Consider the following 17,299-nt stretch of genomic DNA (forward strand, 5'->3'; position numbering starts at 1 on the left):
GAAACCAAGAACTCGCCCTCGATCATTAGCTGTTTATATTGTGAGAAAGGGGACGTGTGAACAGGCTAACAACACGTCACTCAGGTCCGCATGGAGCTGGAGGGGGCGTGGCCTCCAGCTCCGCCTGAATTTCGGGAGATTTTCGGGAGAAAATTTGTCCCGGGAGGTTTTCGGGAGAGGCGCTGAATTTCGGGAGTCTCCCGGAAAATCCGGGAGGGTTGGCACGTATGGTCTTGACTCACATATGAACTTGAAGTGCCATCCCATTCCTAACCCAAAAAATATTTTTTTTGTTTTAGTATGTTTTTTGTTTGAGGACAAACGTGACACAAACCTTCCCAATTGCTAGAAAGCCCACTGTTTAATATGTTTGTGTGTACGCTTCACTGATGACACTATTTGGTGAACATCGTTTTGTCCTGCTAATTTTGGCGGTTCTTGAACTCACCACAGTGTGGACTGTGACGCAATGTAAAATCTTCTACTCCTTTGTCTCATTTTGTCCACCAAAAGTTTTATACTGTGCCTGGATGCACAAAGGTGCGCTTTGTTGATGTTATTGACTTGTTGGGAGTGCTAATCAGGCATATTTGGTCGGTGCATGACTGCAAGCTAATCAATCAATGTTTATTTATATAGCCCTAAATCACAAGTGTCTCAAAGGGCTGCACAAGCCACAACGACATCCCCGGTACAGAACCCACATAAGGGCAAGAAAAAACTCACAACCCCAATGGGACGTCGATGTGAATGACTAGGAGAAACCTTGGAGAGGACCGCATATGTGGGTGACCCCCCCCTCTAGGGGAGACCGGATGCAATGGACGTCGAGTGGGTCTGACATAATATTGTGAAAGTCCAGTCCATAGTGGATCTAACATAATAGTGAGAATCCTGTCCATAGTGGGTCTAACATAATATTGTGAAAGTCCAGTCCATAGTGGATCTAACATAATATTGTGAAAGTCCAGTCCATAGTGGATCTAACATAATAGTGAGAGTCCAGTCCATAGTGGGTCTAACATAATATTGTGAAAGTCCAGTCCATAGTGGATCTAACATAATAGTGAGAGTCCAGTCCATAGTGGATCTAACATAATAGTGAGATTCCAGTCCATAGTGGATCAGACATAATAGTGTGGGAGTCCAGTCCATAGTGGATCTAACATAATAGTGTGAGAGTCCAGTCCATAGTGGATCTAACATAATAGTGAGAGTCCAGTCCATAGTGGATCTAACATAATAGTTAGAGTCTAGTCCATAGTGGATCTAACATAAAAGTTAGAGTCCAGTCCATAGTGGATCTAACATAATAGTGAGAGTCCAGTCCATAGTGGATCTAACATAATAGTGTGAGTCCAGTCCATAGTGGATCTAACATAATAGTGAGAGTCCAGTCCATAGTGGATCTAACATAATAGTGAGAGTCCAGTCCATAGTGGATCTAACATTATAGTGAGAGTCCAGTCCATAGTGGATCTAACATAATAGTGAGAGTCCAGTCCATAATGGATCTAACAGAATAGTGAGAGTCCAGTCCATAGTGGATTTAACATAATAGTGAGAGTCCAGTCCATAGTGGATCTAACATAATAGTGTGAGTCCAGTCCATAGTGGATCTAACATAATATTGTGAGAGTCCAGTCCATAGTGGATCTAACATAATAGTGTGAGAGTCCAGTCCATAGTGGATCTAACATAATAGTGAGAGTCCAGTCCATAGTGGATCTAACATAATAGTGTGAGTCCAGTCCATAGTGGATCTAACATAATATTGTGAAAGTCCAGTCCATAGTGGATCTAACATAATAGTGAGAGTCCAGTCCATAGTGGGTCCAGCAGGAGACCATCCCGAGCGGAGACGGGTCAGCAGCGCAGAGATGTCCCCAACCGATGCACAGGCGAGCGGTCCACCCCGGGTCCCGACTCTGGACTCTCAATGCTAACATGCTATTTAGGCCAGCTCTCTGTACATATTGCATCATTAGGCCTCATTTGTAGGTATATTTCAGCTCAATATCCTTTACTTTTATCCTCTTTGTATATAATTTAGTTTTGCATGTCTCATGACACATTATCTGTATGTAACATTGGCTGCATTTCATTTGTTTGTGCGCCATGTTGTTCCAGACCACAGCAACCATTACCCAGCTTGCCAAAGATTGTAATACATCTATTAAAAGAAGACAGCCTGCCGTTGGCCGTTTAAAGCCACTAATTTCCAGGAGTTATCTCACCCTATGAGTAGCCTCTGATTTACTAATGGTTTCTGTCAACAAAGATTTTCTGCAGCCTGCGGCCAGTGCCATTTTGATAGTAGGCTAATATCGACACTTACATCACGTGTTGCCTTCATTATAACACTTATATAAGACTTTTCATTTTTTGCGGCTCCAGACGGATTAGTTTTTTGTCATTTTGGTCCAATATGGCTCTTTCAACGTTTTGGGTTGCCGACCCCTGGTATAGCCCAACCCTACTTGCTACTCATTATGGTCACAGTACTGTGGTTATGGCTTATTTCATTTCACATGTGTATAATGTTACATGAAAGTACACCACAATGGCACTTGCATAATTCCGCATTTTATAAAAGGATTAGGAAGAAGCAGATCTTATTTCATCTCACATGTTGCTCTATACTCTCGGCAGGGTCCTTGAGGGTGCATGGGAGTTTGCCCAACCAGTCTACATGTGCTTTGTGGACTTGGAGAAGGCATTCGACCGTGTCCCTCGGGAAGTCCTGTGGGGAGTGCTCAGAGAGTATGGGGTATCGGACTGTCTGATTGTGGCAGTCCGCTCCCTGTATGCTCAGTGCCAGAGCTTGGTCCGCATGGCCGGCAGTAAGTCGGACACGTTTCCATGGACAGAATTTCTAGGCGCAGTCAAGGCGTTGAGGGAATCTGGTTTGGTGGCTGCAGGATTAGGTATCTACTTTTTGCAGATGATGTGGTCCTGATGGCTTCATCTGGCCAGGATCTTCAGCTCTCACTGGATCGGTTCGCAGCCGAGTGTGAAGCGATTGGGATGAGAATCAGCACCTCCAAGTCCGAGTCCATGGTTCTCGCCCGGAAAAGGGTGGAGAGCCATCTCCGGGTTGGGGAGGAGATCTTGCCCCAAGTGGAGGAGTTCAAGTACCTCGGAGTCTTGTTCACGAGTGAGGGAAGAGTGGATCGTGAGATTGACAGGCGGATCGGTGCGGCGTCTTCAGTAATGCGGACGCTGTATCGATCCGCTGTGGTGAAGAAGGAGCTGAGCCGGAAGGCAAAGCTCTCAATTTACCGGTCGATCTACGTTCCCATCCTCACCTATGGTCATGAGCTTTAGGTTATGACCGAAAGGACAAGATCACGGGTACAAGCGGCCGAAATGAGTTTCCTCCGTCGGATGCCGGAACGCTCCCTTAGAGATACGGTGAGAAGCTCTGTCATTTGGGAAGATCATTTGGGAACCCTGCCCCAAGTGGAGGAGTTCAAGTACCTCGGAGTCTTGTTCACGAGTGAGGGAAGAGTGGATCGTGAGATCGACAAGCGGATCGGTGCGGCGTCTTCAGTAATGCGGATGCTGTATCGATCCGTTGTGGTGAAGAAGGAGCTGAGCCGGAAGGCAAAGCTCTCAATTTACCGGTCGATCTACGTTCCCATCCTCACCTATGGTCATGAGCTTTGGGTTATGACCGAAAGGACAAGATCACGGGTACAAGCGGCCGAAATGAGTTTCCTCCGCCGGATGCCGGAACTCTCCCTTAGAGATACGGTGAGAAGCTCTGTCATTTGGGAAGATCATTTGGGAACCCTGCCCCAAGTGGAGGAGTTCAAGTACCTCGGAGTCTTGTTCACGAGTGAGGGAAGAGTGGATCGTGAGATCGACAAGCGGATCGGTGCGGCGTCTTCAGTAATGCGGATGCTGTATCGATCCGTTGTGGTGAAGAAGGAGCTGAGCCGGAAGGCAAAGCTCTCAATTTACCGGTCGATCTACGTTCCCATCCTCACCTATGGTCATGAGCTTTGGGTTATGACCGAAAGGACAAGATCACGGGTACAAGCGGCCGAAATGAGTTTCCTCCGCCGGGTGGCGGGGTCTCCCTTAGAGATAGGGTGAGAAGCTCTGCCATCCCGGGGGGAGCTCAAAGTAAAGCCGCTGCTCCTCCACATCGAGAGGAGCCAGACGAGGTGGTTCGGGCATCTGGTCAGGATGCCACCCGAACGCCTCCCTAGGGAGGTGTTTAGGGCACGTCCGACCGGTAGGAGGCCGTGGGGAAGACCCAGGACACGTTGGGAAGACTATGTCTCCCGGCTGGCCTGGGAACGCCTCGGGGTCCCACAGGAAGAGCTGGACGAAGTGGCTGGGGAGAGGGAAGTCTGGGCTTCCCTGCTTAGGCTGCTGCCCCCGCGACCCGACCTCGGATAAGCGGAAGAAGATGGATGGATGGATGGATGGATGTTGCATTCAGTGACCATATTTAACCTAGCTCAGACTGTGACGAGCTGTGTGTTATTCCAGAAAAAATACACACGAAATAAAGGTTCAACACCCCTGCAGTAAATGATTTTAATGCTGCTTTAAAATCCGTGCATTTGAAGGGCACCCCTGCATATTTATAGAGGTAATAAATGACAAAAAAGCATAAAAGGAAATTGTGCCCGTACTCCAGAGATGCTGGCCATCTGGACCGGGTGTTCAAGTGATTCTTCGGTATTGTCAGACAGAGAGGATCAGAGCCTCACATCTTGCATGACATTTTTAAAAGTCTAATAAAGTGTCTCGTTTCCTCTCTTGTTTTGACCCAAACCCTTGTTGAGACTTTCAAACGACATGTGCCACTTCCCAAAGCTGTCAACAGCGTTTTGCATCACGAGAAAAGCATAATCCCCCAACTCTGCGGAGAGCAGCCGACGGAAACTCAGAAGAGATACCCTGGGAGATATTTAATGGGCGTCGTAGCGGACATAAAACATCAATTTGCATGAATGAAATAAAAACATGTGGCACAAAACATAAAGCGTTTTAAAGGCACTGTTGAAAAAAAAAAAACAATCGGGTTTTAATTAGTCAAGGCAATGTCCCATAGACTGCTGTGAGATGGGGGAAGTGGCGAGACAATCATTGGGTTTCTTTTGTTGTAAAGTGTCGTAACAACAATCTGCTGTTAATTCATAATAGATACACTATATTGCCAAAAGTATTTGGCCACCCATCCAAATGATGAGAATCAGGTGTCCTAATCACTAGGCCCGGTGTACAAACCCCGTTTCCATATGAGTTGGGAAATTGTGTTAGATGTAAATATAAACGGAATACAATGATTTGCAAATCATTTTCAACCCATATTCAATTGAATGCACTACAAAGACAAGCTATTTGATGTTCAAACTCATAAACTTTATTTTTTTTTTGCAAATAATAATAAACTTAGAATTTCATGGCTGCAACACGTGCCAAAGTAGTTGGGAAAGGGCATGTTCACCACTGTGTTACATCACCTTTTCTTTTAACAACACTCAATAAACGATTGGGAACTGAGGAAACTAATTGTTGAAGCTTTGAAAGTGGAATTCTTTCCCATTCTTGTTTTATGTAGAGCTTCAGTCGTTCAACAGTCCGGGGTCTCCGCTGTCGTATTTTACGCTTCATAATGCGGCACACATTTTCGATTGGAGACAGGTCTGGACTGCAGGCGGGCCAGGATAGTACCGACACTCTTTTTTTACGAAGCCACGCTGTTGTAACACGTGCTGAATGTGGCTTGGCATTGTCTTGCTGAAATAAGCAGGGGCGTCCATGAAAAAGACGGCGCTTAGATGGCAGCATATGTTGTTCCAAAACCCGTATGTACCTTTCAGCATTAATGGTGCCTTCACAGATGTGTAAGTTACCCATGCCTTGGGCACTAATGCACCCCCATACCATCACAGATGCTGGCTTTTGAACTTTGCGTCGATAACAGTCTGGATGGTTCGCTTCCCCTTTGGTCCGGATGTTGAATACATCCAAAAACTATTTGAAATGTGGACTCGTCAGACCACAGAACACTTTTCCACTTTGCATCAGTCCATCTTAGATGGTCTCGGGCCCAGAGAAGCCGACGACGTTTCTGGGTGTTGTTGATAAACGGTTTTCGCCTTGCATAGGAGAGTTTTAACTTGCACTTACAGATGTAGCGACCAACTGTATTTAGTGACAGTAGTTTTCTGAAGTGTTCCTGAGCCCATGTGGTGATATCCTTTAGAGATTGATGTTGGTTTTTGATACAGTGCCGTCTGAGGGATCGAAGGTCACGGTCATTCAATGTTGGTTTCCGGCCATGCAGCTTACGTGGAGTGATTTCTCCAGATTCTCTGAACCTTTTGATGATATTATGGACCGTAGATGTTGAAATCCCTAAATTTCTTGCAATTGCACTTTGAGAAACATTGTTCTTAAACTGTTTGACTATTTGCTCACGCAGTTGTGGACAAAGGGGTGTACCTCGCCCCATCCTTGCTTCTGAAAGACTGAGCATTTTTTGGGAAGCTGTTTTTATACCCAATCATGGCACCCACCTGTTCCCAATTTGCCTGTTCACCTGTGGGATGTTACAAATGTGTTTGATGAGCATTCCTCAACTTTATCAGTATTTATTGACACCTTTCCCAACTTCTTTGTCACGTGTTGCTGGCATCAAATTCTAAAGTTAATGATTATTTGCAAAAAAAAAAAAAAAGTTTATCAGTTTGAACATCAAATATGTTGTCTTTGTAGCATATTCAACTGAATATGGGTTGAAAATGATTTGCAAATCATTGTATTCCGTTTATAATTACATTTAACACAATTTCCCAACTCATATGGAAACGGGGTTTGTATAAAATCAAGCACTTAGGCATGGAGACTGTTTCTATAAACATTTGTGAAAGAATGGGCCGCTCTCAGTGATTTCCAGCGTGGAACTGTCATAGGATGCCGCCTGTGCAACAAAGCCAATCGTAAAATTTCCTCGCTCCTAAATATTCCAAAGTCAACTTTATTATAGAAAAAGTGAAGAGTTTGGGAACAACAGCAACTCAGCCACCAAGTTGTAGGCCACGTAAACTGACAGAGAGGGGTCAGCGCATAGTGCAAAGACCTTCTGCACGGTCAGTTGCTACAGAGCTGCAAACTTCGTATGACCTTCCAATTAGCCCACGTACAGTACGCAGAGAGCTTCATGGGATGGGTTTCCATGGCCGAGCGGTTGCATCTAAGCCATACATCACCAAGTCCAATGCAAAGCATCGGATGCAGTGGTGTAAAGCACGTCGCCAATGGACTCTAGAGCAGTGGAGGCGCCTTCTCTGGACTGATGAATCACGCTTTTCTATCTGGGAATCTGATGGACCAGTCTGGGTTTGGAAGTTGCCTGGAGAATGCTACATTTTGGACTGCATTGTGCCGAGTGTGGAATTTGGTGGATGAGGAATTATGGTGTGGGGTTGTTTTTCAGGAGTTGGGCTTTGCCCCTTAGTTCCAGTGACAGGAACTTTGAATGCCCCAGGATACCAAAACATTTTGGACAATTCCATGCTCCCAACCTTGTGGGAACAGTTTGGAGCAGGCCCCTTCCTTTTCCAACATGACTGTGCGCCAGTGCACAAAGCAAGGTCCATAAAGACATGGATGAACTTGACTGATCTCAACCCGATAGAACACCTTTGGGATGAATTAGAACGGAGACTGAGAGCCAGGCCTTCTCGACCAACATCATCAATGCGCTTTTGGAAGAATGGTGGAAAATTCCTATAAACACACTCCGCAACCTTGTGGACAGCCTTCCCAGAAGAGTTGAAGCTGTAATAGCTGCAAAAGGTGGACCGACATCATATTGAACCCTATGGGTTCGGAATGGGATACCACTTCAAGTTCATATGTGAGTCAAGGCAGGTGGCCAAATACTTTTTGTAATATAGTGTATATAATATATTATATATTTTATGAACATGTCTGTTATTAGGTTGCCAGGAGAACGCTACATTTCGGACTGCATTGTGCCGACTGTGAAATTTGGTGGAGGAGGAATTATGGTGTGGGGTTGTTTTTCAGGAGTTGGGCTTGGCCCCTTAGTTCCAGTGAAAGGAACTTTGAATGATCCAGGATACCAAAAACATTTTGGACAATTCCATGAGATGGCACTTCAAGTTCATATGTGAGTAAAGGCAGGTGGCCAAATACTTTTGGCAATATAGTGACAAACAAGTCAATGTGATGTAACCCATAAAATGTTTTGCGCAAAGTCTTGTTGAAAGGTCAATTTCGGGTAAGGGGCTATGCTTTGATGAGCACTAGGCCCAGGCAAAGTCATTATGTCATCTGAACCTTTGATAATTGCCCCCGATAAAAAGATCCCCCTGATCAAGAACTCCCTTGGTGCTCTGGGTGCATCTGTTAAAAGCAGCCTCAGAAACCTTGGGCTTGTGTTTGATCAGTCAAAGTCTTTGGAGGGTCACTGTCGTCAACTTTACCAAAAAACTGTTTTTATCATATCAGAAATATTTCTAAAGTGAGAAATTTGTTGTCAAAATTGGATCTGGAAATGATTCATTTCGTGTGGTATTGACTATTGTAATTCTCTCTTCACCCTAAAGAGACTTCAGACTGTACAAAATGTGGCTGCCAGACTCGGTGCACCCAGAACAGCCCATATTACCCCCGTTTGATCCAGTCTTCATTGGCTTCCAGTCAAATTCAGCATTGAGTTAAAAATGTTAGTCCTGACATTCTGTGCGTTGCATGGTGGGGCCCCTCAGTACATCACTGACTTGCTATGCCCCTACTCTTCAGGGCGCAGCCTCCCGGTCTTCAGGCCAGGGTCTTCTAAAGAACCCGAAAACTTGTTTTAAAACCCGTGGAGACCTGGCATTCCAGGCTATAGCTCCCAGACTCTGGAACAACTTGCACCAATCCCTTCCGTGATCTTGACTGTGTTGAAACTTTTAAGAAACATTTGAAAACTTCTCTTTTTTAGTAAAGCTCTAAGTCAATGCACCTTTTAATTTTAACTATCACTTTTAATCCACTTTGAATTCTTTTTATGATGTTTCCCCATGTTGTTTTAAGTGAATTGTTGTTTTCTGCCTTCTGCTCCGCCGCTCCCAGTCTGTGGAACGCTCTCCCTGACCACCTGAGGGCACCACAGACTGTGGATGCTTTTAAAAAAGGCTTAAAAACCTTTCTTTTTTTAAAAAACACATTTTTTTTTAGTAATATGCATACTAGCATATCCTCTCTTCCTGTTTTTAAATCTCTCTTAAAAACATACTTTTATTCCATGGCTTTTAACACTGAGTGATATCCATCCTGCAATGGCACCCCATAATACACCTGCTGTGAACCTGTTTTTATGTTTTTATGTTTTTATTTTCTATTTTTATTCATTTATTTTTAATCGTGTTCTGTTTGTGTTGTGTTGTTTGCTCGGTACTCGTTTTATCTTTTAACCTGTCCATTGTACAGCACTTTGGCTACCCCTGTGGTAAATTTTAAATGTGCTTTATAAATAAAGTTGATTTGATTTGATTTGATTAGTTCTAGCTATTTGGCTGTTCTAGTTTTTATTTTTATTCATTTTTTATTGTCTTTTTATTAGATATTATCGGCCGATAAATACATTAAAATGTAATATCGGAAATGATCGGTATCTGTTTTTTATTATTGGTATCGTTTTTTTTTTTTTTTTTTATTAAATCAATATAAAACCACAAGATACACTTACAATTAGTGCACCAACCCAAAAAACCTTCCTCCCCCATTTACATTCATTCACACAAAAGGGTTGTTTCTTTCTGTTATTAATATTCTGGTTCCTAAATTCCATCCATCCATCCATTTTCTACTGCTTATTCTCTTCAGGGTCGCGGGGGGGCGCTGGAGCCTATCTCAGCTACAATCGGGCGGAAGGCGGAGTACACCCTGGACAAGTCGCCACGTTATATATCAATATATATCAATACAGTCTGCAAGGGATACAGTCCGTAAGCACACATGATTGTGCGTGCTGCTGGTCCACTAATAGTACTAACCTTTAACAGTTAATATTACTCATTTTAATTAATTACTAGTTTCTATGTAACTGTTTTATATTGTTTTACTTTCTTTTTTATTCAAGAAAATGTTTTTAATTTATTTATCTTATTAATTTTTTTAAAAGTACTTTATCTTCACCATACCTGGTTGTCCAAATTAGGCATAATAATGTGTTAATTCCACGACTGTATATATCGGTTGATATCGGTATCGGTTGATATCGGTATCGGTAATTAAAGAGTTGGACAATATCGGTATATCGGCAAAAAGCCATTATCGGACATCCTTACTTTTTATTTTTTATTTTTTTAATACACTGTAGCACTTTGAGGTTGTTTACTCAATGTAAAAAGCTTTTTACAAATAAAATATATTATTATAATTATTATTTTACTTCACCTATGTTTTGTACAGCGCTTTGTGATTGTATCTGTGAAAAGCGCTTAATAAATAAAATGCATTTACTTGCTTACCTACTTACTTGTCCTGTTTTAGCTAACGTAACTCAAATAACAGCTTGATGGAAAAGCCAACTCCCCAAGGAAGACTCTGAAGGAACATCCTCCATTCCGGTGTTCAACTACCTTTTTCTCCCTCTCCCAGAGGTCTTTGCATAGTGAAAGCAGCCTTTTAGGAAAAAAATTAATAAAAATGCCTTTAGCAAAGCAATAAAAAGGAACAGCAAGTAGACGTGCGGAGAACTTCTCTGGGGAGTTTTCACCAGAGGCTCTAGAGACGAATAAGAGACAACTCTAGGAGGGAGCACGGAGCAAAGCAGGCTAGCCCTGAAGGGTGATGTGGGATCTGGTCTCGGTGGACACACCCAAGAAACGAGGAGTTAATGACAAGAGAATGCGCCATTCTACTGATTGGTGTGTATTAGGGTTGTACGGTATACCGGTATTAGTATAATACCGCGATACTAATGAATCATTTTCGGTACTATACCGCCTCTGAAACGTATCGGTCCCGCACACCCCTCCGCCTGCATCCGCGTCGTCGTCACGTCGAGTCATTACTGGTTTACGAGGAGACGAGCATGTTCGGCGGCACACACACACACAGAGTACTTACAAGCAGACAGTGTGTAGACAGAAAAGGGAGAACGGACGCATTTTGGCTTAAAAACTAACGATGAAGGTGACGTTATAAAACTGAAACGCCCTCAGGAAGAGGTGCTTTAAGACATGGCTAGCTGTCGGCAGTGTTTGAGCTACTTCTAAATCACTAATCCTGGTCTCCGTGGCGACAAATAAAGTGAGTTTCTTACAAGTATCATCCCTGCAGGACGAGGAATAGCTAAACATGCTTCACTACACACCGTAGCTCCATACTTGCCAACCTTGAGACCTCCGAATTCGGGAGATGGGGTGGCGGGGTTTGGTGGTAGCGGGGGGGTGTATATTGTAGCGTCCCTGAAGAGTTAATGCTGCAAGGGCTTCTGGGTATTTGTTCTGTCGTGTTTATGTTGTGTTACAGTGCGGATGTTCTCCCAAAATGTGTTTGTCATTCTTGTTTGGTGTGGGTTCACAGTGCGGCGCATATTTGTAACAGTGTTTAAGTTGTTTATACGGCCACCCTCAGTGTGACAGGTATGGCTGTTGACCCAAGTATGGGTTGCATTCACTTGAGTGTGTGTAAAAGCCGCATATATTATGTGATATATTATGTGACTGGGCCGGCACGCTGTTTTGTATGAAGGAAAAGCGGACGTGACGACAGGTTGTAGAGGACGCTAAAGGCAGTGCCTTTAAGGCACGCCCCCAATAGTGTTGTCTGGGTGGAAATCGGGAGAAATTCGGGAGAATGGTTGCCCCGGGAGATTTTCGGGAGGGGCACTGAAATTCGGGAGTTTTGGCAAGTATGCGTAGCTCACCGGCGTCAAAATGTAAACAAACGCCATTGGTGGATCTACACCTGACATCCACTGTAATGATACCAAGTACAGGAGCGTATCTAGTCGATTAATCTATGATTACGTCGATATTTTTTGGCATCACAAAATCTTTCGTTTTTAAAAAAATCATATGATGTTTATCAACTCAGGAAATACGTCCCTGGACACATAAGGACTTTGAATATGACCAATGTATGATCCTGTAACGACTTGGTATCAGATTGATACCCACATTTGTGGTATCATCCAAAACTAATGTAAAGTATCCAAACGACAGAAGAATAAGTGATTATTACATTTTAACAGAAGTGTAGATAGAACATGTTAAAAGAGAAAGTAAGCGGATATTAACAGTAAATGAACAAGTAGATTAATAATTCATTTTCTACCACTTGTCCTTAATAATGTTGACAAAATAATAGAATGGAAAATGACACAATATGTTACTGCATATGTCAGCAGCTAAATTAGGAGCCTTTGTTTGTTTACTTTCTAATGAAAGACAAGTTGTCTAGTATGTTCACTATTTTATTAAGGACTAAATTGAGACAATAAACATGTTTAATACACCTTAAGATTTTTTGTTAAAATAAAGCCAATAATGCCATTTTTCGTGGTCCCCTTTATTTAGAAAAGTACCGAAAAGTATCAAAATACATTTTGGTAGCGGTGCCGGTAGCAAAATATTGGTATCGGGGCAACACTACTATATACAGTCAGGGAAAAATTAGGACACCCCGTTGCGCCTTATTTTGGTTGTGGTCATAGAATTTCGGAAGCACATGAGAAGTGAATGATATTTATATAGCGCTTTTCTCTTGTGTCTTGCCCAAGGACACAACGGCAATGACTAGGTAGGCGGAAGCTACCAACCTGCTAATACATGTAATGCAGATATCCTTTAAATTGAATAAACTAATCCAGTGGTTCTTAACCTGGGTTCGATCGAACCCTAGGGATTCGGTGAGTCGGGCTCAGGGGTTCGGCGTAGGTCAAGACACACCCGACTCATCGTGTGAATAAAAAGTTCTCCCTATCGGCGTATTACGGATACGGCAACAGCAGAAGTCAGACTGATTTGCAGGTGTGTAATTTGTTGTGAGTTTATGCACTGTGTTGGTTTTGTTCTTTGAACAAGGTGATGTTCATGCACGGTTCATTTTGTGCACCAGTAAAAATGGTAACACTTTAGTATGGGGAACATATTCACCATTAATTAGTTGCTTATTAACATGCAAATTAGTTACATATTGGCTCTTAACTAGTCATTATTAAGTACTTATTGATGCCTTATTCGGCATGGCCTTATTATAACCCTAACCCATACCTGCCAACTTTTGAAATCAGAAAAACCTAGTAGCCAGGGTCCAAAATGATTATTAGCATTCAGACAGGTTAAAATGTTGCTAAAACCATCACTTTTCTATCAGTCACAGTGACTTTTGTGGAAGCCGTATTGCATTCCCTCAAAGACAGAAGTACTGACAATACTTTTCCAATGTCGTCATCGAAATATCGAACACAAATGGGGTACAGTTTTACATCGTCATAATCGGTGCTGCCGTCAGTCGACATGCTAAATGGTTCCGTCTTCATGACATCGGCGATACTTTTTGAGGATTCTGTTCCAAGACACTGAATAATGTTTGATGTTTTGGTTCGACCACATCCATATTTTTTGGCGATTTTCGAGTCGGGAAACATTTTCCGAAATAACTGTCCCATGTGATCAGCCAGTGCGATTGGAAGTCCATGCTCAATTATTGCCTCCGTAAATAAAACTTCGGCATTTATCACATCCAAAGAATCTGTTTGGGCGACGAAAAACGTTGAAAGTTTTCCACTTGTATCGCTAGCAACGGCATTAGACTTGTGTTTTTTTGTCCCAACGTGGTCTTTTACATCGCTAATTCCTCCGTGTCCGATCGAAAAATCTTGTCTGCACAAGGTGCAATTCGCGCAGTTTTCACCCTTTTTGGAACGGATAATTATTCCCGGATAGGCTTTTGAATATTCTTCACGGAATGACTGCAGTTTTCTTTTCGGTTTAAGACTCGTTTGCGATTTTTCTCCGGCTGATTCCATGATCGTTGGCTCGTTTGGAAACAATGGCAACTGGTGCCTCGTGCTTGGCAGCTGTGCTATAAATAGCCTTGCGAATGGCATTCGGAATGGCTCGATAGGAAGTTATGGGAAGCAGTGTCGATTGTCATTGTTGTTATGCGATTTCGTGAATACAACTTTTTAAAAAATATTTTTTTTTAATTAATGAAAAACCATATTTTTTATCACTGCAACCGTAACCCGGAATAGGTTGATGAAAACCGTACTAATTACGGGAAAACCGGAGTAGTTGGCAGGTATGCTAACCCTCTAACCCTGGCCCTAATTCTCTAACACTAACCCTAACCAAATAACTCTAAATTAAGTCTGTGTTACTTAGAATATGTTCCCCATACTAAAGTGTTACCAAAAACATACAACTTTGTCTTGAATTTGAAAAAAAAAACATTTTATTTTTCACTAAAGAAGGGTTCGGTGAATGCGCATATGAAACTGGTGGGGTTCGGTACCTCCAACAAGGTTAAGAACCACTGCAATAGATAAATGGTAGATGACCAATGGCCAATTAGTGGCCTGTTCCCCCTGCAAATACCCTGCTTTTCAACCAATATTACTAACTATTTCGGAACCGGTACCAAAATATTGGTATCGGGACAACACTAGTGTGTATAATAATGGTTCTACAGACACATGGTTACGTACCTTGGCTTTCCCCACAGTTGTGCCTTTTCTGCTGTAGCTCTAGGTCAGCCACCTCACTCAGAAGCTCCATCCCCTGACAGGGGTTGGGCGGTGACGGGCTTACTGTTGGGGTGCTGAAGGGAAACAAAGGAAATGGGGGTACGTCTGTGCAGAAAGCTGCCGCGATAAGCAGCTCAAGGCTCCAGTAGCACGGCACAAGAGGTTTCTGGGATTCTGCGACGACAGCTTCGCTCAGACTAGGGACGGACGCCGGTGCATTGGACGTCAAATTCAATGACGCATTGCTGTCCACTTCAGGGGACTGCTCCTCACGTCCCTCAGGAGTGGCAGGGGTAAGCACACCCAGGATGCCCAGTGCCGGCTCCGGCTCTTCTGACAGGGTGACCTTTGTAACTTGTTCCACTTGGCTCTCCTCGCCCACAAGGTCATCATCATCCTCATCTTCCAAAGTGATGACAGCCTCGGGCCTTTCAGGCTCATGTGTAGCAAGGGGAGCCGGACAGGAAGCAGTCTCACACACCGGGCTATCCAGCACCTCTTCCTCTGCGGTCCCCTGCTCCTTCACCTCTTTCTCTTGTGATACATATTTGGCTGTTGTCTCCACTGCTCCCTCCGCCTCCTCCCTCTCATCAAGGCCTCGTTCCACAGTGCTCCCCTCGTCTCCCTGTTCCACTTCCTTGGGCGCAAGTGGCTCCGGGAGAGGCCTTACCACCGCTTGGCAGTCCAGCCCCTCCCCTAGGCTGGAGAGGGCCTGGGGGGCATGCTCGGAGGGCTCAGCTTGGATGGCTTCCAGGTCGGCTGGCTCTGCAAGCTTAATATCCTGGGGAGAAGGCCCACTCCTGTAACCGAGTGTGATTGCAGAATAGGTGTATCCAGGGGGCAAGTCTAGGGAGAACAAGGTATACAGTTTGTTTGTTAGTGAAAAAAACAGACCAAACTGTTTCTAAACCCTTACTGAGGCAAGACTACTGCTAGCAGCCATTTTTCCGCATCTTTAGTCATCAAATTCTTGCCAGCAGAGCCACCCACATATACAACAGAGATGAAAACTTTTACTATAAAGTAAAATTAATTTCATTAACCATCAGATGTACTATAAAACACTTCTTCTGTCTCCTAAAATTTACTGCCTTCTGGTTGTTCTGTCAGGCTCGGCCTAACGTTTGCACTTTTAAACAGATTTTTGAATAGCAGTGTCCTGATGGTGCCTATAAATTCAAGTGCTAAAAATTCTTGAATTTTGATTTTCTGTTTTACTTTTGAGAGCTACTTAACATTTGAAGTGAATTGATTGCTTGTTTTAAAAAAAATAAAAGCTTAAAGCACACCTTTGTTTATAAGTCCCCAAATTTTTTGACTCGGGGGGGCCACATTGGGTTAATAAATCTGACCGGGGGCCGTGCTGTATATTTATATATATATGTGTATATATATACATACAGTATGTATGTATATATACATATAGGTTAGGTCAGTAAAAAAACACAGAATCAATGTCATCCGTTCAAGCCTGTTTTTCAGGTTTCCCCTGCTCTTCAGGGGATTTTATAATATATATATATATATATATATATATATATATATATATATATATATATATATATATATATGTAATATAATAAGATACCCTGAAAGGGAAACCTGCGAAACACAGAGGCTATTTCATCCCTACAAGCTTGTTTTGCAGGTTTTCCCTGCTCTTCAGGGGATTTTATAATATATATATATATATATATATATATATATATATATATATATATATATATATATATATATATATATATATATATAATATAATAAAATACCCTGAAAGGGAAACCTGTGAAACACAGAGGCTATTTCATCCCTACAAGATTGTTTCGCAGGTTTCCCCTACTCTTCAGGGAATTTGATAATATATATAATATAATAAAATCCACAGGCAGCACGATGGAAGAGGGGTTAGTGCATCTGCCTCACAATACGAAGGTCGGGATCTTTCTGTGTGAAGTTTGCATGTTCTCCCCGTGACTGCGTGGGTTCCCTCCGGCTTCCTCCCACCTCCAAAGACATGTACCTGGGGCTAGGTTGATTGGCAACACTAAATTGGCCCTAGTGTGTGGATGTGAGTGTGAATGTTGTCTGTCTATCTGTGTCGGCCCTGTGATGAGGTGGCGACTTGTCCAGGGTGTACCCCGCCTTCCGCCCGATTGTAGCTGAGATAGGTTCCAGCGCCCCCCGCGACCCCAAAGGGAATAAGCGGTAGAAAATGGATGGATGGATGGATGGATATATATATATGTATATATATATATATATGTATGTGTGGGGAAAAAAAATCACAAGACTACTTCATCGGATGAAGTAGTCTTGTGATTTTTTTCCCCACACATACATATATTGCGCTCTACTACGGTATCGAGCACTATTTTTTGGATAACCTTACTAAGACATATATATATATATATATATATGTTAGGTCAGAAAAAAAACACAGTAACTATTTAATCCCTTCAAGCCTGTTTTGCAGGTTTTCCCTGCTCAACAGGGAATTTTATATTATATATATATAATATAATAAAATACCCTGAAAGTGGAAAATGTGAAACACAGAGGCTC

General features: G+C 42.9%; 1 protein-coding gene across 5 annotated transcripts in view; it reads right to left on the minus strand.

Annotated features, from left to right (window-relative positions):
- bahcc1a (BAH domain and coiled-coil containing 1a) overlaps positions 1–17,299 on the minus strand; it is a 252,607-nt gene that overhangs the window by 29,690 nt on the left and 205,618 nt on the right. For all 5 annotated transcript variants that reach the window (XM_072915665.1, XM_072915666.1, XM_072915667.1 and 2 more), the window contains one exon: positions 14,702–15,586. In XM_072915665.1, the coding sequence (XP_072771766.1) occupies positions 14,702–15,586 (885 nt within the window). The remainder of the gene's footprint in view (positions 1–14,701; positions 15,587–17,299) is intronic.

The sequence above is a fragment of the Nerophis lumbriciformis genome, linkage group LG22 (assembly GCF_033978685.3).
Source record: "Nerophis lumbriciformis linkage group LG22, RoL_Nlum_v2.1, whole genome shotgun sequence".
Classification (NCBI taxonomy): Eukaryota; Metazoa; Chordata; class Actinopteri; order Syngnathiformes; family Syngnathidae; genus Nerophis; species Nerophis lumbriciformis.